Source organism: Emys orbicularis, chromosome 2 (genome assembly GCF_028017835.1).
Source record: "Emys orbicularis isolate rEmyOrb1 chromosome 2, rEmyOrb1.hap1, whole genome shotgun sequence".
Lineage (NCBI taxonomy): Eukaryota > Metazoa > Chordata > Testudines > Emydidae > Emys > Emys orbicularis.
The window spans coordinates 298,999,648-299,017,320 of NC_088684.1; the positions used below are offsets into that span (position 1 = coordinate 298,999,648).

The 17,673-nt window shown below is 60.3% G+C and overlaps 1 protein-coding gene across 1 annotated transcript in view; it reads right to left on the minus strand.

The window, feature by feature from the left end:
• Positions 1-2,477: 2,477 nt before the first annotated feature.
• Positions 2,478-17,673, minus strand: part of LOC135873911 (zinc finger protein 260-like) — a 34,093-nt gene continuing 18,897 nt past the window's right edge. Inside the window, exon 5 of the mRNA XM_065398520.1 lies at positions 2,478-4,938. Within this exon, the coding sequence (XP_065254592.1) occupies positions 3,891-4,938 (1,048 nt within the window). The 3' untranslated portion in view covers positions 2,478-3,890. The remainder of the gene's footprint in view (positions 4,939-17,673) is intronic.

Consider the following 17,673-nt stretch of genomic DNA (forward strand, 5'->3'; position numbering starts at 1 on the left):
TGAGCGGCTGCCAGTTATAGGGTCCCTGGATTGGCACCCCCCCTTTGCCCCACTGGCCACCGAGGGATGTGGACAGCCAAAGGACTGCAGTTTGCCCCTGAGCGAGGGGCTGGACTAGGGGCTGCAGTTCACCCGGAAGGGGGAAGACAACGGAGTTGGGGCGCAGCCGGAGGGCCGTGCCCTGAAGAGGTCGCCGCAGTCCGGGAGCGACGCGGGTCCCCACAGATAGCAGAGACGGTGGAGAAGCAGCGACAGAGAGTGAGATGCCACAAGAGGAGGGCGCCCTGCTGATGGACAGAGCGAATTCCCGGAGCAACCAGCAGGAGGCACCACGGTGGTGAGCACAACCCGTTACAGAGCCAGACAAGGCCTAGACACCACTTAAGCCCTATAGAAATCCCCCTTGTTCTCCTTTCCCCCATGTGGGATTTTGGTCTCCTGGACCAACGCACCAATCGTTTCACCCTCGCTCCGGCCAGTCCCTTTGGCTGCCATTTCCCCCACAGGTATCAGAGGGGTAGCCGTGTTAGTCTGGATCTGTAAAAAGCAACAGAGAGTCCTGTGGCACCTTTAAGACTAACAGATGTATTGGAGCATAAGCTTTCATTCACCCACGAAAGCTTATGCTCCAATACGTCTGTTAGTCTTAAAGGTGCCACAGGACTCTCTGTTGCATTTTCCCTTCAGTCGCTTACTTGGCCCAAACCAACACCCTTCATGCAGTGTCTGTAAGTCAAAAGTTGACGTGAAATGGCTGGATCATGAAAAGTTCATGAAAAGTTTTGTGGAAAAATTGGAAAGAGTCCAGCGGAGGGCAACAAAAATGATTAGGGGGCTGGAGCACATGACTTATGAGGAGAGGCTGAGGGAACTGGGATTGTTTAGTCTGCAGAAGAGAAGAATGAGGGGGGATTTGATAGCTGCTTTCAACTACCTGAAAGGGGGTTACAAAGAGGATGGATCTAGACTGTTCTCAGTGGTAACAGATGACAGAACAAGGAGTAATGGTCTCAAGTTGCAGTGGGGGAGGTTTAGGTTGGATATTAGGAAAAACTTTTTCAATAGGAGGGTGGTGAAGCACTGGAATGGGTTCCCTAGGGAGGTGGTGGAGTCTCCTTCCTTGGAGGTTTTTAAGGCCCGGCTTGACAAAGCCCTGGCTGGGATGATTTAGTTGGGAATTGGTCCTGCTTTGAGCAGGGGGTTGGACTAGATACCTCCTGAGGTCCCTTCCAACCCTGATATTCTATGATTCACGTAACGCCTGCCCCCTGGGCTCCTTTAACAGAGGGATTTGGGGGTGGGGGAAGAGTAGACCCAACATGGGACTCTCTCCACATCCCATCCCCTCCTACTTGTTGTGGTTCTCTGTCAGTTATTCATCCGTAACCTCTGGTTGACCAACCCTACGGACGGTCCATTTTCTCAAGCACCCCAGCCCAGAGCACGTCTCCGCCACGGTGGGAAGAGAGCAGCACAGGCTGGAGCAGGGAGAGCCAGGGTGTCTTAGTTCCCGCCCCCAGAAGGCGTCTGGGGCGGGGAGGCGGCAGCAGCAGACAGTGCCCGGATCGCTTTTTCTGACAAAATCAGCAGGTGGAGGAAAAGCGCTAGAGAAGACACACTTGGTTGTGAGTAAAGCACTTGACAGAGCATCTCATCAAAACGTATTGTCCCGGCCAACCCAGCGTCAGCAGAGACCATCCCACGGCCTGAACGCTGGCTGAAGAAGTGTTCGCCAAGAGTTATAACAACAGGCCAAAGTACAGAGCTGGGAGCAAGTGCTCAGCGGGTGCCAAGTCTGTGTTACTGGGAGCTCCAGATTTACGCCATTTCTTCACGAACCACCTAGCAGAGGCAGTAAGAGCCTGTTATTAGGGAAGCAGCATCTGCCCTGCAGAGAGTCAGTGGGAAGGAAAGAATCCAGGAAGCAGGAAACACTGATAGGGACCTGGGGGAAGACCGTGAACAGCAGCATATTAGACAGGAGCTTCCAGTCCAACATGGCAGCTAAAAAGGCCAAGACACAGAGGCTTTGTGCAACGGGCAAAGGGGTGACAGCACCCAGCTCTCTGCCTTGGGATAACCCACTGGAGACGGCGGGCTGTTCGGGACCCCCCAGGAGAGCTGGAAAAATACCGATGCCTGTTCAGAGAAGAGCCACAAAGTGATCTGGGGGCACGAGGGACTGATTGGTGAGGAATAAGCAAAAGAGACAAGTACGTCCAGCTTCGCTGAGCAGTGACCTGACGGGACCCGATAACAATCCAGGGGAAACATGGGGGGGCCCACGGGAGAGAGAGTTTTACAGTAGTGCAAGGTGGGGATAACTGGACGAAATCAAGGCTTAAAGCTGAATGTCAGAAAAAACTTCCCAACCGAGAGATGTTTCAGGCTGTGGAACCATCTCCCCAGAGCGGTGACACCCCAGAGTTTGGGACACGGACAGAGCACTGGAGGGAACAGGCGTGCACTGGCGGGGAGAAGTACTAGATTTTATTAGAAGACTTATTAGTTCTTTTCCAAATCTAACGACTAGGATTCTAGGATAGCCACACGGAGAACGACAAATTTTAACTTTAAAATGACCCTTTTCCTAACTACAAACTAGCAACTAAACCCAAGTCCTTTTATACAAGATGAGAAGTAGTTAGTGTCTATTGGAGCGTGCACAGACCTCACAAGGGAGCGAGGGAAGACCCATCGCTGGAGACGTTTAACAGTAGGCTGGACATATTCCTAGAACATATAGAGTAGAGACCGACCCTGCATTGGCTAGGAATGGGCAAAATGACCAATAGGTCTTTTCCAGCTGTAACTATTCTCTGGCACTGGAGGGTTTTAAGCACAGGTTGGACAAACCCCTGTCAGGGATGGTCTAGATAATACTTAGTCCTGCCGTGAGTGCAGGGGACTGGACTAGATGACCTCTCGAGGTCCCTCCCACCCTACGACTCTGTGATTCGCTATAAGATCGCTAGGTGGTCTCCGTGAGATGGTCACCTCTCAGGTCAGGGATCAGGCCATACTCGGTTGCGAAGCCCAGGGCACACTCCTGGTGGGTAAATAGAGTCAGTAAGAGAAGAGAGAGTAAACAGCACTACAGTAATTATTGCTCCAGGGGCCTTGCACCTGGAGTTCTCAAGTCCACACTCAATTGAGATTTTCTTTCATTTCCCAGACTGTCACCGGCCTGGCTGGAACAGGCGCCGTCCGTCAGGTCTCTCCAGTAGTTCCACTGAGGAGCTGCTGCCATAAGCCATAACTACAGCGCAGTAGCAAAGCCTCGCCCACCCCCCAAGTACCCACTGGGCCTGACCTAACACCACCACACAGCACAGCACCCCCCACCCTGAGAAACCACTGGCCTTCGCCAGAACAACGCTGCTATGTTTGCTCCACACAGGAACCGGGCTGGAGAGTCCTGCCAGCACTGACCTCTCCTCTCAGTAGTAAGATGAAGATCCCACATCGGTTAACCCAGGCCGTGTCATTTCCAAGCGCTGCTCCATAAACCACAGGTCCCTTCCCAGAAATCTCCCGTCCCCCGTGTCAGACGTTCTCTCTAGCACCTCTGGGGGTATTTCCCACCCAGCAAATGGAATTAGTACAACAGCTTTGGCATCCTTCAGGGCAAGACTCGAGCCTGCGTTTGCATTTGAATTGGAGCTGCGTTGTGTAGGGAATGTGCAGTTGGGTTTTCCTTAGGGATGCACGGTTGGTTCGTCAGCCCAGGCCGTCAGCCTGGTTGCTCCCTGTGGCAGGGAGCCGGTTATTTCATCAGCACACTGTACAGCACCACGGCATGTCCAAATCCTAAATTACAGCATTGTTCCTCCTCTGCTCCTGCTCAGGGGACGTAGCATTTCTGTAACTCCCGCCTTAGGTACAGGGTGTTACGGCTTCCAGAGGCACTTGGCTTGGGGCACAGACAGTAGGAGCGGGTGCATCTGGAGGAAGGGGTTGAACGACTCCCCGTCTCCATAGCAGGACAAGAGTCTCTCCTCCGTGTGGACGGCCTGGTGCACCGTCAGCTCCTTCTTGTGGCTGAAGATCTTTCCGCACTCGGTGCAGGGGTAGACCCGCTCCACCGTGTGGGTGAGGTGGTGTGTCCGCAGGTTGCCCTTGTACTTGAAGCTCTTGCCGCACTCCACACAGGTGAAGGGCCGCTCCCCCGTGTGGATCCGCTTGTGCTTCATCAGCGTGGTCTTCAGGTTGAAGGTCTTGCCGCACTCGGCGCAGACGAAGGGGCGCTCCCCGGTGTGGATGCGCTGGTGGGTGATGAGGGTGCCCTTGCGGTTGAAGCTCTTGCCGCACTCGGTGCAGGTGAAGGGCTTCTCGCCGGTGTGGATGCGCTGGTGCTTGATCAGCTCCCCGTTGTGGCTGAAGCACTTGCCGCAGTCGGCGCAGGCGAAGGGCCGCTCCCCGGTGTGGATGCGCTGGTGCCGGGTCAGATCCCCGTTGCGGCTGAAGCTCTTGCCGCACTCGGAGCAGCCGAAGGGCCGGTCCCCGATGTGGATCTTCTGGTGCAGGATGAAGGTCTTCTTGGCGCAGAAGCCCTTGCCGCACTCGGCGCAGACGAAGGGGCGCTCCCCGCGGTGGATCTTCTGGTGGGTGATGAAGTTGGCCTTGCGGTTGAAGCACTTGCCGCACTCGGTGCAGGAGAAGGGCTTCTCGCCGGTGTGGATGCGCTGGTGCAGGATGAAGGTCTGCTTGGAGCAGAAGCTCTTCCCGCACACGTTGCATTCGAAGGGCTTCTCGCCCGTGTGAATGCGCTGGTGCCGCATCAGGTCGCCCTTCTGGCTGAAGCTCTTGCCGCACTCGGTGCAGGTGAAGGGCTTCTCGCCCGTGTGCACCCGCAGGTGAGTGATGAGGTTTCCCCGGTGCTGGAAGCTCTTCCCGCACTCTGTGCACGTGAACGGCCGCTCGGCAGCGTGGGCTCGCGGGCGTTTCGCCGGCTCGGTGCTAGCGGCCACGGCCCCCCCGCAGTCAGAGGCCGAAAGGGATTTCTGGCTGGGGTTGCTTGTCGGGGCCGTTGGCCCCTTTCCCTTGGGCTCGGGGGTTGTCTGCGGCCCCTCCGGAGCCACCGCGTTTCTCTGGAGCGCCGCGATGTTTCCCTGGGCGTGTTGCACTTTCCAGTGATTGATGCTGGGTTCTGTCCTGAGCAAGCCCGAGGAAGCAGCCTCTAAGCCTCTCATCAGCAAAGCCCTATTCGGTTTCACATCCTCTGGCTCTTCCCCGGGCTGCTCCCGCTCACCGGCACCTCTGCTCCCATCGCCTGCTGGGGAAAAGAGAGAGGCCAGAGGTTATTCCGTGTGCCGGGGATGGGGGAATTCCAGGGTTCACCGCAGAATCCAGCTAAGTGCCAGGAGCCGAGACGCTCGATGGCACACCCCCGTTTGTACCGAGACGCAGGCTCTAATGCCCTGCACCCTCGGAGCTCGCTGACCGAGAAAGCAGCTGCTCCCAGGCACTGCTTACCGGCGGAAGGGCCCATGGGGGCTGGGCAGCGTTCCCACTAGCGGGAACGTCCAGCGAGCGGCACTGACTGTCAATGGCAGGTGGGCACCTCGCTCCCATTTGTACCTTGGAAAATCAACCTTTGGCCCGTGCTGGGTTGGGTCACAGCCACACGGCATCAACTCCCCCAGCCATGAGAACGCCATGGGACAGAGGCGGCGACGGGCAATTTTCTTATTAGTCTTAGGCCATGTCTGCGCTTACCCGCTTACAGCAGCACCGATACAACTGTGAGCGTGCTCGGGGGGCCGCACGACACCCACGGGGGGAGGGGGGCTGAGCTCGGGGGACAGACGACGCCCACGGGGGGTGAGCTCGCGGGGCCGCTCCACAGCGACGGGGGGGGGGAGCTCGCGGGGCCGCGTGACGCCCCCGGGTGGGAGCTCGCGGGTACAGACGTGCGTGGGAAGGAGGCCAGGGAGCCGGCGGAGGGCAGCCCTGTCACCGTCAGACCCGGGAACCCCGCCAGAGGCCGGGCCATCGCACTCGCACAAGGCATTGGAGGAATTTCTCTTGGCTTCTCGTGGGGTCACCGCCAAGGCCGGCTCCCCCACCCCGCTGGGTCAGCGTCGCAGCGGAAGAGATGCACACAGCCAGAGGCCCTCGGGTAATTTTCAGCAGGTCTCTCTCGTCACGAGTCAGAGAGCTCTCAGCAGGCACAGACCAGTCCCGGGCCCGGGTGCATCCCTCCCAGCTGCAGACGGCCAGGGGGAGACCTGCCTCCTGTCTTGAGGGGGCCGTTCAGGCCTCCGGACAGCACTGCAGTGGACAATCTCTTAATGCGAGTGCCCCCCGGTAACCGGGGCTTAGCCTCCGGCCCCCCTGCAGCGGGACGGTCTCTCGCTCGCGAGGGTAGGGAGATTTGCAGTTCTGGGCTCCACTGCACCCAGTGGCTACCCAGGAGCCAGCACAACACAGTGATTTCATCCAGGCCCCCCTGAGTTCCCAGCTCTTCCCGTCCCTGGAGCTGCTCCGGGATCCGCACGGCTCACCTGGGCTGGGGTAGCCGGGAATTCCGCCTTCGCTCAGGCCCCGGGGATAGCCAATGGCCGACTCATCGTCCGGCTCCACTTTCACGATAATCTCCGGGTTGGCGTCACCTGTTCACAGGAAAGAAAAAGCCTGACCTGCTGTTTCCTGTGGTCACTGGGGCTGGGGAGGGAGAACTTGTGAAATAGCTTTAAATTGGATTTTGATTGCCCCTGGGAACACGGGCTGGGGTGTGTCTGTCTGTGTGTCATTCTGCAGTGTGTGTGGCAGACACAGCAAGAGACCTTGGATCTCCTGTCCCTGCCTGTGAATATATCCCCAGGGCCCCATCCTGTCCTCCTCCCACTTACTACAGTCTGCCCCAAATCCGCCCCCCCCCCCATCCCCCGGCGGCAGGGTGCCCCGGCTTCTGGCGACGCCAGACACTGGAGCGGTGTGTGCCAGGAGCTGGCTACAGCAGGGGCCACCGTGAGGAATCTACAGGCAGGTCCCTGAGTTCTTCCCCTCGCACCTGCCCCCGGAGACCATCCAGATGGATCCCAGCACCACTCACAGAAGGGGTCGTCGGGACCGTCTCCTTCACCGTAATGCTGGGCACACTCGCCGTAGGAGTCGTCCTCGGGCTCCGTTTTGACCACGATCTCCGCTTTGATACCTGTGGAAAGCCGAGCACGTTGCACGTTCCCTGCGCCCACGGCACGGCTGCGAGGGACAGACTAGCTCCAGCGCAGCGTTGGAGCTGCTCTCCCGCGGTCAGCGGCGTTCGTTTCTAGGGATCTCTTCCCCGCAGCGCGTTCATCCCTCGGGCACGCCAGGGAGGTCTTATCCCCGGTTACCGTCAGGGAGCTGAAGCACCAAGAGACCTGTCCCCAGCCAGTACCCAGATCCCCTAACGCCCCGGCCACCCGGCCTGTCCCAGTTACACTCGGGGACGTGCAGGGCACTGAGGGAAACGCAGCCCCCTGTTCATCGTGTCACTTCCTGGCAGGGATTCAGCCAGCGCTCATGGCGCCGAGGGACCTGCTGCCCCACAGCGTCCATGCAGAACTCGTCGGTTTGCTGCTGCGCTGGGGGAGCCAGCCCCAGTCCCAAGGCCCGGCCAGCGCGCTTGCGCCGTGGAGACACACGGAGACTCCTCTGCATCCTCCCAGCACGAGGGCAGAGACGCCCGGCGGCACCGATTCGGGCTGCCCCATTGCTGCTGGGCAGGGAGCCGGACCAGCTGCAGCTAGAGCCGCCCCCAGCACTGGGCAGAGGGGCAGGCCGACCCCATAGCCCAGCCGGCTCAGTGGGGCCGCCCTGCATGCCCTGGGGCGGGGTACGGCCAGTGGGACGGGGCGCGCTGTGCTCCCGGGCAGAGCTGGCTCACCCGCAGTGCGAGGGCAGGACGTGCCTGTGGTTCTAACCCTTCTCTGCAGACATTGCCCAACTGCTAACCGCCTGATCCCCTCCCCACCCCCAGTCCTTCCCCCTCCCCCAGCCGGCCTCCTCGGCTCTTCCCTGCACCTAGACTGGGAGCGCTGGAGGGCAGGGCCTGGCCTTGCCCGGCTGGGAAGTGTCTGCGCCTCCTTTTCCAGGGGGGCGTAGGGGGGCCGGGCGCAGCCAGCCCTGGCCAGCGTTTAGCCGGAGAGACAGCCCTGGAGGACGGAGCAGACAATCTCCAGCGTAAGGACAATAAAACGCTGCTCTTGGTGGTCGTCTTCATTGGCCTCTGGCCACTGGGGCCGCAACCATCCCGTGTGGGGAGGCTGCCCTCCAGGGGCTGGACGTCCCCCGGAGTCTGGGGCAGGACCAGCGAGTAGTTAAGGGCCCTGCTCTGGGTCCCACAGAGGTCTCTCATACAGGGCTCCGGAGCTCCGCTTGCCTCTCCCGGCTATTCGCCGCGTACGGCGGCCGCGGGGACAGTTGATACGGAGCCCTGGGCTGTGGGGCAGCAGAACCCTGAGCGGGGCTGGTCACACGTTCTGCAGGGCCCTGGTCACACGTTCTGCAGGGCCCTGGGCACAGCCACTCGCTGGGTCCGATCACGCTGCCCCCCACGGCCAGTCCCCCCCAGCTCCGTGCACCCATTGCTCCCCATGCATGGGGCCCCTCGGCTGTGGCGCACACCCAGCCCCGCACACTCCTGTGCGTGAGGCTCTGGGCACACCTCCGCCAGGAGCCGGAAGGAGACACCCACGCACAGCCGTCCCTGCGGCCGCCCATCTCCACAGGAAGATGGCGTGGGAGCTCGCGTGGGGGGCTGCGGAGGAGGCTCGGCAGGGGGAGTTCTGGGGGGGGGGGGCATGCCCCCACCCAGCTGACACCCGGCCGGACCCAGCCGCTCAGCGGTGGGGTCTGTCCCTCCCCTGCTGCAGGGGAAGCCACGCTCACAAGGCCAGGGGGACTCACGCGGCTTCGGGATCCACTGTGCCCAGGGCCAGCCAAGGCTCCTGCCCCAGGAGCCCGACTCCAGGGGTTCACACAGGTCCCTGCTGGGTTTCCGGCTCACCCCAGCCCCCTTCCCTGAGCTGGCCTGGGGGCGGTTAGCATCACTCACCAGTGCTGGGGTAGCCGGGGAGGTCTCGGTCCCCCAAACCCTGGGGATACCCCACATATGACTCGTCGTCTGGCTCCACTTTCACCACAATCTCATGCTTCACGTCAGGCCAGCCTGCGCCTGGGAGGGGAAGAGAGAGAGAAGGGGAGAAGGAATCACGTCCCAGGTCCCCTCGGGTCTGTGGGACAAGCTGCCACTAATGCTGGGACAGTCCTGGGCTGGACTAACCCTCGGAGACTCTGGGCTGAACAGCCCCGGCTGGGGAACCTGGACTGGGACTTTGGGGTTCTTGCGTGTGAAATATTTTGTGCCCCGCCCAGGGCAGACAAATAACGCTTAGTTCACCAGAGAGAACACCGGGGCCCTTTGGCTCAGGAAAGCCAGACCCGCCGCACGAGGCGTCCCTGTGCCGGGGCTCAGACCCACTCCCTGGGGACAGGCCCACGTCCCACGGCCGCGCTCCTCAAGGAGGGGTCACGCCTTGCTCTGGGAAGATGGGTCCTGGCTGCACGAGCACAGGGGCCGCGCTGCTGCTTGAGGAGCCCCTAGGTCTGGTCAACTCGTCTAGCTCCCCGTCAGTCCCAGCTTCCCTTCTGTGGCAAAGGCTCCAGCGCTGGTAGTGACCCTGCAGCTCCAAGCACACCCGGCTTTGATCAACTTCCGGTGCAGCTCGGTCGCTCTGGGGCCATTCCATGCTCAGAAACAGCTGGCAGGACGTGGGCAGCCCGACTGTAGCAGTTTATACGGGTTCCCCCAAGATCCTGGCTCTGCCTGGCCTCCTTTGCCTGATCAACTCCAGGCGGAGTTTAGCAGCACTCACCTGTGCTGGGGGCACGCAGAATTCCCCCCTCTCTCTGCTCTGGGGGCACCCCCGTGCATGGCTCCTCTTCCTGCTCCGTTTTAATAAACACTTTGGGTCTGATGTCAGCAGAACCTGCAAGGACCGAGAGTCACAGTCTGGTTCCCGGGGCACTGACACTGGCAGATACTTTTCAACCTATTTAGCTCATCCAAGAGCAGGTTCAGAGGTGACTCCACCGTGCTCTCGAAGTACCTCTGTCCCGAGGGAGCCATTCAAGCCACGGCAGAACAGCACACGGGGGCTGGAAGCTGAAGTTAGAAACATTCGTGTGAGTGCTGCGGGGCGGGGGATGGACCGGTCGTTGGCACCGCCTACCCGGGGGTGGGGTGGACTCTCCCTGGCGTGGAGTCGGTAAAGCGAGAGCGGCCGGTTTCCTGCTGAGCACTCTGGGGGGGCTCAAAGCACCACTCACCTGTGCCGCAGGCGTCCGGCATTCCCCTCTCTCTCCTCTCCCTGCGCTCGCCCACACGCAGCTTGTCCCCTCGCTCCATCGGAGACGGGCTTTCCGCGTCCAGGCCACCGGAGCCTGCCCAAGGGAGAGACGAGTCACGCTCTGGGCCTCCCCGGGTCACCCAGGGCGTGGCAGGAATGATCCATAACCCAAGGCCCAGGCAGCATCTGCCTTTAACCAGAGACACGTTTCCTCCACGGCGCTCAGGCCAGGTAGTGAGGACGTGGAGCATGTTTGCAGCATGAGGATTTGAACTCCCAACACATTGGGGTCCCAGTAACCCAGGGCCGTGTGCTCCCCAGTGTCTCCCCTGCCCACGCCCACAACCTGTGCTATGCTCAACCCTCTCTAGTTCCTACCTTCCCGCTCCCCACCCTGTTCCTTCCCCTGCCACCCTTCCCCGGCACCACACAATCTCCCTCTGCAAATCCCAGCACCCCCTTCCCCTGTCCCCCCCTTCCCCGGGACTGGCCACTGACAGGGGGTCAGGAAGAGCCAGTTATACCAGAAGTGGGCAGGGGTTTGCAGTGGGCTGTAGGAGCCAGCCTCCAGCTAATGGAGGCAGAGGGAACTGCCCAAGGGCAGGTTATCCCATCGCTGCTCCCAGTGGAGTTCTTGCCCCTTCCTTTGAAACAACTGGCCACAGACAGACCCAGCACTACAGTCCCTGCCCCTCCCCGAACGCACGGCACGCAGCCATCGCCGAGCTCCCTGGGGCACCGGGCAGCCACACGGGAATTCAGCACGAGAGCAAGGAGACAAACCAGAAACACCCGAGCTCTTTGTTAGTGATGAACTCCCTGGGGCATTTCCCCGTCTCCTGCCACGCCCTTGGGAGCCACTCCTCACCGCGTCATCCCTCCAGAGGAGACTGGCTACTCAGGGCCCGGGATGCTGACATACCAGCCGCCGGCAGAGACCGGGACTCACGCTCTGCTGGTCCCTTCCCACACTTGCATCTCAAAGGCCCCTTTGTGTCATTTCTCGCTGGTTTTCCAACCCCTCCCAGTTCAGCAGCAGCGAATGTAGCCCACGCCGCGTTCACCCTCCTCCCACGTCACTCACAAAGCCATTAAATAAATCCAGGCACCCCGTCCATCTCAGAGGCACCCCCAGCAGAGCACTCCAGCGGGGAGGTTACTGCCTCCCTTGTCCTTCGCTTACGGTCCCGCCGCCAGCCTAAGCCAGAACTATTGCCAATTAGCTGCCACCCTGTGTGCTGGTCTGTGCCAGAGTCACCAGCGAGCTCTGCTTCGCGCCAGCCAGTGACGCAAAGCAGAAGGAACATGAGAAGAACACGGGTGTCCGGTAGAGCAGCCAAGAGAACAGGGGCTAGAGCTCGGAGACCGACACGCCCGCCCGGCTGCACCGGGAGCCAACTAGACATGGAGCCATTGATCACTACCCGTTGAGCCCGACGATCTAGCCAGCTTTCTATCCACCTTACAGTCCATTCATCCAGACCATACTTCTTTAACTTACCGGCAAGAATACTGTGGGAGACCGTATCAAAAGCTTTGCTAAAGTCAAGGAATAACACATCCACTGCTTTTCCCTAATCCACAGAGCCAGTTATCTCATCATAGAAGGCAATTAGGTTAGTCAGGCACGACTTGCCCTTGGTGAATCCATGCTGACTGTTCCTGATCACTTTCCTCTCCTCTAAGTGCTTCAGAATTGATTCCTTGAGGACCTGCACCATGATTTTTCCAGGGACTGAGGTGAGGCTGACTGGCCTGTAGTTCCCCAGATCCTCCTCCTTCCCTTTTTTAAAGATGGGCACTACATTAGCCTTTTTCCAGTCATCCGGGACCTCCCCCGATCGCCATGAGTTTTCAAAGATAATGGCCAATGGCTCTGCAATCTCATCCGCCAACTCCTTTAGCACCCTTGGATGCAGTGCATCCGGCCCCATGGACTTGTGCACGTCCAGTTTTTCTAAATAGTCCCGAACCACTTCTTTCTCCACGGAGGGCTGGTCACTTTCTCCCCATACTGTGCTGCCCAGTGTAGCAGTCTGGGAGATCACCTTGTTCGTGAAGACAGAGGCAAAAAAAGCATTGAGTACATTAGCTTTTTCCACATTCTCTGTCACTAGGTTGCCTCCCTCATTCAGTAAGGGGCCCACACTTTCCTTGACTTTCTTCTTGTTGCTAACATACCTGAAGAAACCCTTCTTGTTACTCTTAACATCTCTTGCTAGCTGCAACTCCAAGAGTGATTTGGCCTTCCTGATTTCACTCCTGCATGCCTGAGCAATATTTTTATACTCCTCCCTGGTCATTTGTCCAATCTTCCACTTCTTGTAAGCTTCTTTTTTGTGTTTAAGGTCAGCAAGGATTTCACTGTTAAGCCAAGCTGGTCGTCTGCCATATTTACTATTCTTTCTACACATCGGGATGCTTTGTTCCTGCAACCTCAATAAGGATTCTTTAAAATACAGCCAGCTCTCCTGGACCCCTTTGCCCTTCATGTTATTCTCCCAGGGGATCCTGCCCATCAGTTCCCTGAGGGAGTCAAAGTCTGCTTTTCTGAAGTCCAGGGTCTGTATTCTGCTGCTCTCCTTTCTTCCTTGTGTCAGGATCCTGAACTCGACCATCTCATGGTCACTGCCTCCCAGGTTCCCATCCACTTTTGCTTCCCCTACTAATTCTTCCCTGTTTGTGAGCAGCAGGTCAAGAAGAGCTCTGCCCCTAGTTGGTTCCTCCAGCACTTGTACCAGGAAATTGTCCCCTACACTTTCCCAAAACTTCCTGGATTGTCTGTGCAATCCTGGAAGGCAGGACTAGGCCTCCAGCTGGTAAATGCAGCAGGTGAGGGACACACACTCTAACTGGGGGGTTAAAATTAGTCCTGATCTGAAGCCAAGTGGAGCATTTCACAGATTCCAGCTATTCTTATCTTTACCCAGTGAAACCACGAGCTTGTCTCTCTCCTGCCTCCTGCCCGGTAAAGCTCTGGCTGCCATTCTGCTAACTGTGCCCACTCCTCTAGGGAAAAACAGACAGTGACATTCTCAGACGTAGCTGCACCCCGCTCCCTGCTCCCCACCGGGAACAGCGCCGGCCCCGAGAGGTCGCTGTTGCAGCGCAAGGAAAGCTCCATCTTTTGCTCATTTACGATGAGTGTTTACACGGCGCCAGAGGCGGGAGCGAGGAGCTTTCCAGACACATCGATCCAGTGACTGTCCCTGCCCCTGGGAGCTTGCAACGTAAGGGCTGGATTCTGCTCGCCTCCCTCCCCACGCAGTGTCGTTTGCACGGGGAGAGATGCGCATCTATGGATTCGGGGTTTGCCGGTTGTTGTTCCGCCCCCTCCATTTTTTTGTAAATCTCCTTCCTCTGAAGCATCGGGGTGGCCACGGCTAGAGACGGGACGTTGGGGGTGGGCCGGGGCGCTGAGGGGGCACCGAGCGTTCTCGCTCTTGCTGGGCTGGCTGGTTCGTGCCCACATGTTCGGGGTTTAACTCATCGCCATGTGTGGGGTGGGGAAGAATTCCCCCCCCCCCAACTCGGATTGCCAGTCACGTCGGGGGAGGGGGCGCATTGCCTTTCTCTGCAGCCTGTGGCTTGTCAGGATTATTGGGGTGTCTCACATCAGCATTTCCCTGACACTGCGGTGCACACAGGCACGGGGGACCCTCCAATGCTCTAGTCTCCTGTGGGCTGCGATGCTGTGGTCTGATCTCGCCGTTGGGGTCAGTGCGCGGGTGCTGGGGGGCGCTGCTGGCCTGTGCGGCACACAAGATCAGACCAGCTGATCGCGTTGTCTCTTCCGGCCTTAAACTCTATGATTCTGTGACTCCGAAAGGTCTAGGGCTGCTCTCCACCTCTGCCTTTATCCTGGGCACGCCCCACATTTTAACAGCGTCATTTTAAAAAACCAACATAAAGAAAAGGGGGAATTGTCAAGCTGTGTCTGTACCGGTTATCACAGGCCATTAGTACATTGTTATTCTCTTTGCAGTGTCTGGTGCAGGGCGCTCTGCGAAACAAGAACACGGTCCCCGCGCCAGATGGCTCAGTCCCTGCAGCCCGTTGGGAGCGGCTGACCTCTGGGCCCGCACGGAGCCCCACGCAAGGCAGCTGCTTCACAGCAAGTTGTGGGAGCAGGGCCGAAGTGCAGGACCAGAGACAGCAAGGGGCTGAAACAGACGAGCAGGAGCAGGGGAGCAAGAGGACACGGCAGCACTGAAACGGGAACCTTTTGCACACTCGGCGATAGTCTCTGGCCTTGTTTAAACCCTCGTGTGAGACAACCCCTTGATGGCCAAAGTCGGGCAAACGGCACTGGTGCTAACAGCAGTGGAGGGCGTTTACCCTGCTGCCAGCTGCAGATGGCTGTAATCCCCAGTGTAAACACACACACAGCTCGCCACCTGCCCAGCCATCCCATGGCCTCTCTCCCCAGGGCTGCCACCTCTCGTGAGTCTATCACCGTGTTTGTTTAAAGCCCCAGCCGCCGGAGTCAAGAGACTCTCCGCTTTTACGAATTGTGGAGAGAAGCTTGACAATGTGAAGCAAAGACACCGTAAAGGGTAGGAAGCAAATCAAACAAACCCAAGGTTTAAAAGCCTCTCCGCGGTTAAGCCAATCCCATGATGCTTTGCAGCCTGACTCATGATTTTTGATCACATGAGGCTGCTGGCAGTATGGCCTCCCCCCTCCGTTTATCATCATCCCTCTCGGTGTTATGTCAAATCTAGACCCAAACCTTCTTTATCGCCCTCCCACGGTGACTGGCCAGGCCTGGACCCTGCCTGCGCCAGGACGCAGCCCCGCAGGGCAGGGAAGCAGATAGGGGAGGATTTCCAGAGGAAGAGAGACCATTACTGTCACATGCACCTCTTGCTACCTCCTCTTCTACCCTCTCCACGATATCAGGGTTGGGAGGGTCCTCAGGGGCTATCTAGTCCCACCCCCTGCTCCAAGCACTTGCCAGGCTAGGGTGCCCGGAGGCGACAAGGGAGTTCAGGGACGGAAAATAAGGCCCCGATCCGGCAATTGGATCCCCGCCGGCAGATCCAATTGCAGGACCAGGGCCAGATCCCCAGCTGGTGTCGATCCAGGGAGCTTGGCTGCCATGGATGGAGCTGGTCCGATTTCCACCAGCGGAGGGTTTCTGGCCCATCCCCTTTTGCCCCCAGTCTCAACTACAGTTAAACACAAATCACCATTTCCCCCTCTCCAAAAATCCCCTCCTGGGGGGACCCAGCCGAGGAGCCGGCGGTGCCCGGGGGATGCGGACGGGCCGGCGAGGGGATGGGGAACATGGGAAGCGCTGGTAGCAGCTGGCGGATGGCAGGGGAGCCCGGGGACCCCCGCGTGCAGCGCTGCGGCCCAGCCATTGTGCTCCGGGCGGTGCCTTGTCCTGCCCCCCGGCCCAGCCCGTGCACCCCCCGTGCGGCCAGGGGCGAGTCGGGCCAAACGTGCCCCCCCGGGAAGGGCTCTGCGGCCGGGGTGGGGCGCGGGCGGCGAAGATTCAGGTCCCCCCCCCGGCAGAGCCCACGGCACTTGCAAGCCCCGGGGGGAGCAGGCGAGGGGCCCATTTGCGGGGGGGGGGGGAGCGGCTCCGCCCCACAGATCCCCGGCAGCCCCGCCGGGAGAGCGGCTCCGTGCGCACAGCCCAGCCGGGGGCTCCCCAGGGCGCGCCCCGCGCAGGGAGCCGGAGCCCGGGCACTCACCCGCTGCGCTGCGCCCCGGCTGGCGAGGGGCGCTGGCTGCCTGCGCCCGGCTCCCCTATGGCCGCCGACTCGGGAACTTCTCCAGCCCGATCGGCCGCGGCAGGGGCAGAGACAAAGGGCTCCGCGCCCGCTGCATCCTGGGAGCCGTAGTCCGCGCGTGGACACGAGCTGCGCCGGGGCGCAATAGGGGCGCAGGACGCGCGCACCTCGCCGGGACGCGGGGCCAGGGCGCAGGGTTCCCCGCGCAGCGCCGGGCCGGGGGCGCTGGGAGCCCGGCCGCGGGGGACTCGGATTCCCCCGGGCTGGGGCCGGGAGGAAAACTACAGCTCCCAGCAGCCGCGGGCGGGGCCGAGCCTCCGGCTCCGGTTTGGCACCGGAGTCTGCGCCCCGCTCCCTCCCCGCTGCCCCAGCGCCGGGACCTCCTGTGTCCGGCCTGCGCTGCGGGACCGAGAAGCAGCGGAGCCGGACTGAGCCCAGAGTCTCCAAACCGGATTAGAAATAACCCGGTGTGCATAGACCCGGCCTCTCGCAGGCGGTGCAGGGTGGAAGGCAGGGCAGGGTCGCTGCGCCCATGGTCCGGCCCGCTCAGTCTCCTGCTGCTGGGGCTGGCTGGGTTTTCATGCTGCTTTGCAGAGACATGCGTGGCTTAGGGTCCCCTTCCCGGGGCACAGAACAATCAGTGTCAGCAGTGCTTCGAATTTGTCCTATTCCGGCCCCAGTCCCACGTGCGGGTCCTGGTGCTAGGGGCTGTACAGACAGGAGCAAGGAAACAGGCCTTGCCCTAGCCTAGAGCACTTGCAAGTCTGGGTGATGAGCAGAGGCCAGGGAGGCATGATGCAGACAGGCGGGAGGGCCGGGGAGAGGAAAGGAAGAGGTATCCAGTCACCTTTAGCTATTGGATCCCAATGACAGAAAGACCCTTCCAGCCAGGGGCTGTAACACTGACCCCATGTGCTGGGCGGGCTGCGTGGAGCTGGGTTCTGCTTAGTGCAAGCCTGAGTCCCGGACCCAACATTGGGTCACTCACCGCCAGAATGTTTCCAAGGGTCGTGTGGCAGCTCCTGACCCACGGCGCTGGCTGGGCTCGCCTCCCTGCTCCAGGCACGGCAGCCTCCGGGGTCCCAGCGCCACTCGGGTCTGGCCCAGGCGTCAATATGACCGGGGTCCAGGTAGGCCAAATGTGAGCGAGTAGCCCCACAACCCCCCGAGCCAGGTCACAGCTCCACTCGCCCAGCTTTGGTCCAGTCATGGGGGCGGGGCCAGACCTAAGTGATGCTGCAGCCCCCGAGTTTGGAACGCCCGCAGCGGAGAGCCCAGCCCCACAGCACGGGGGCTGCAGGAGCCGGCACTGTGGGGTGAGTGCTGGGCAGGACCCAACCCCTGCGGGGGCTGGATGTGACCAAAACCACCCTAGGGTAGGGCTGTTACCGGGCGGGGCGAGCAGGGCAGCTGCCCACGGCGCAGAGCCGCAGGGGTGGCTCAGCTGGTGACACCAGGTGGCTCAGGCCAGCCCCACACGGGGAGGGAACATCACCTCCACCCCCCGACTCACCTCACCAGGCCACCCAGCCTGTCTGGGTTGGGGGAAATGCAACCAAAAAATCGGGGGGGGGGGGGCAAGTGACCCCCGCATG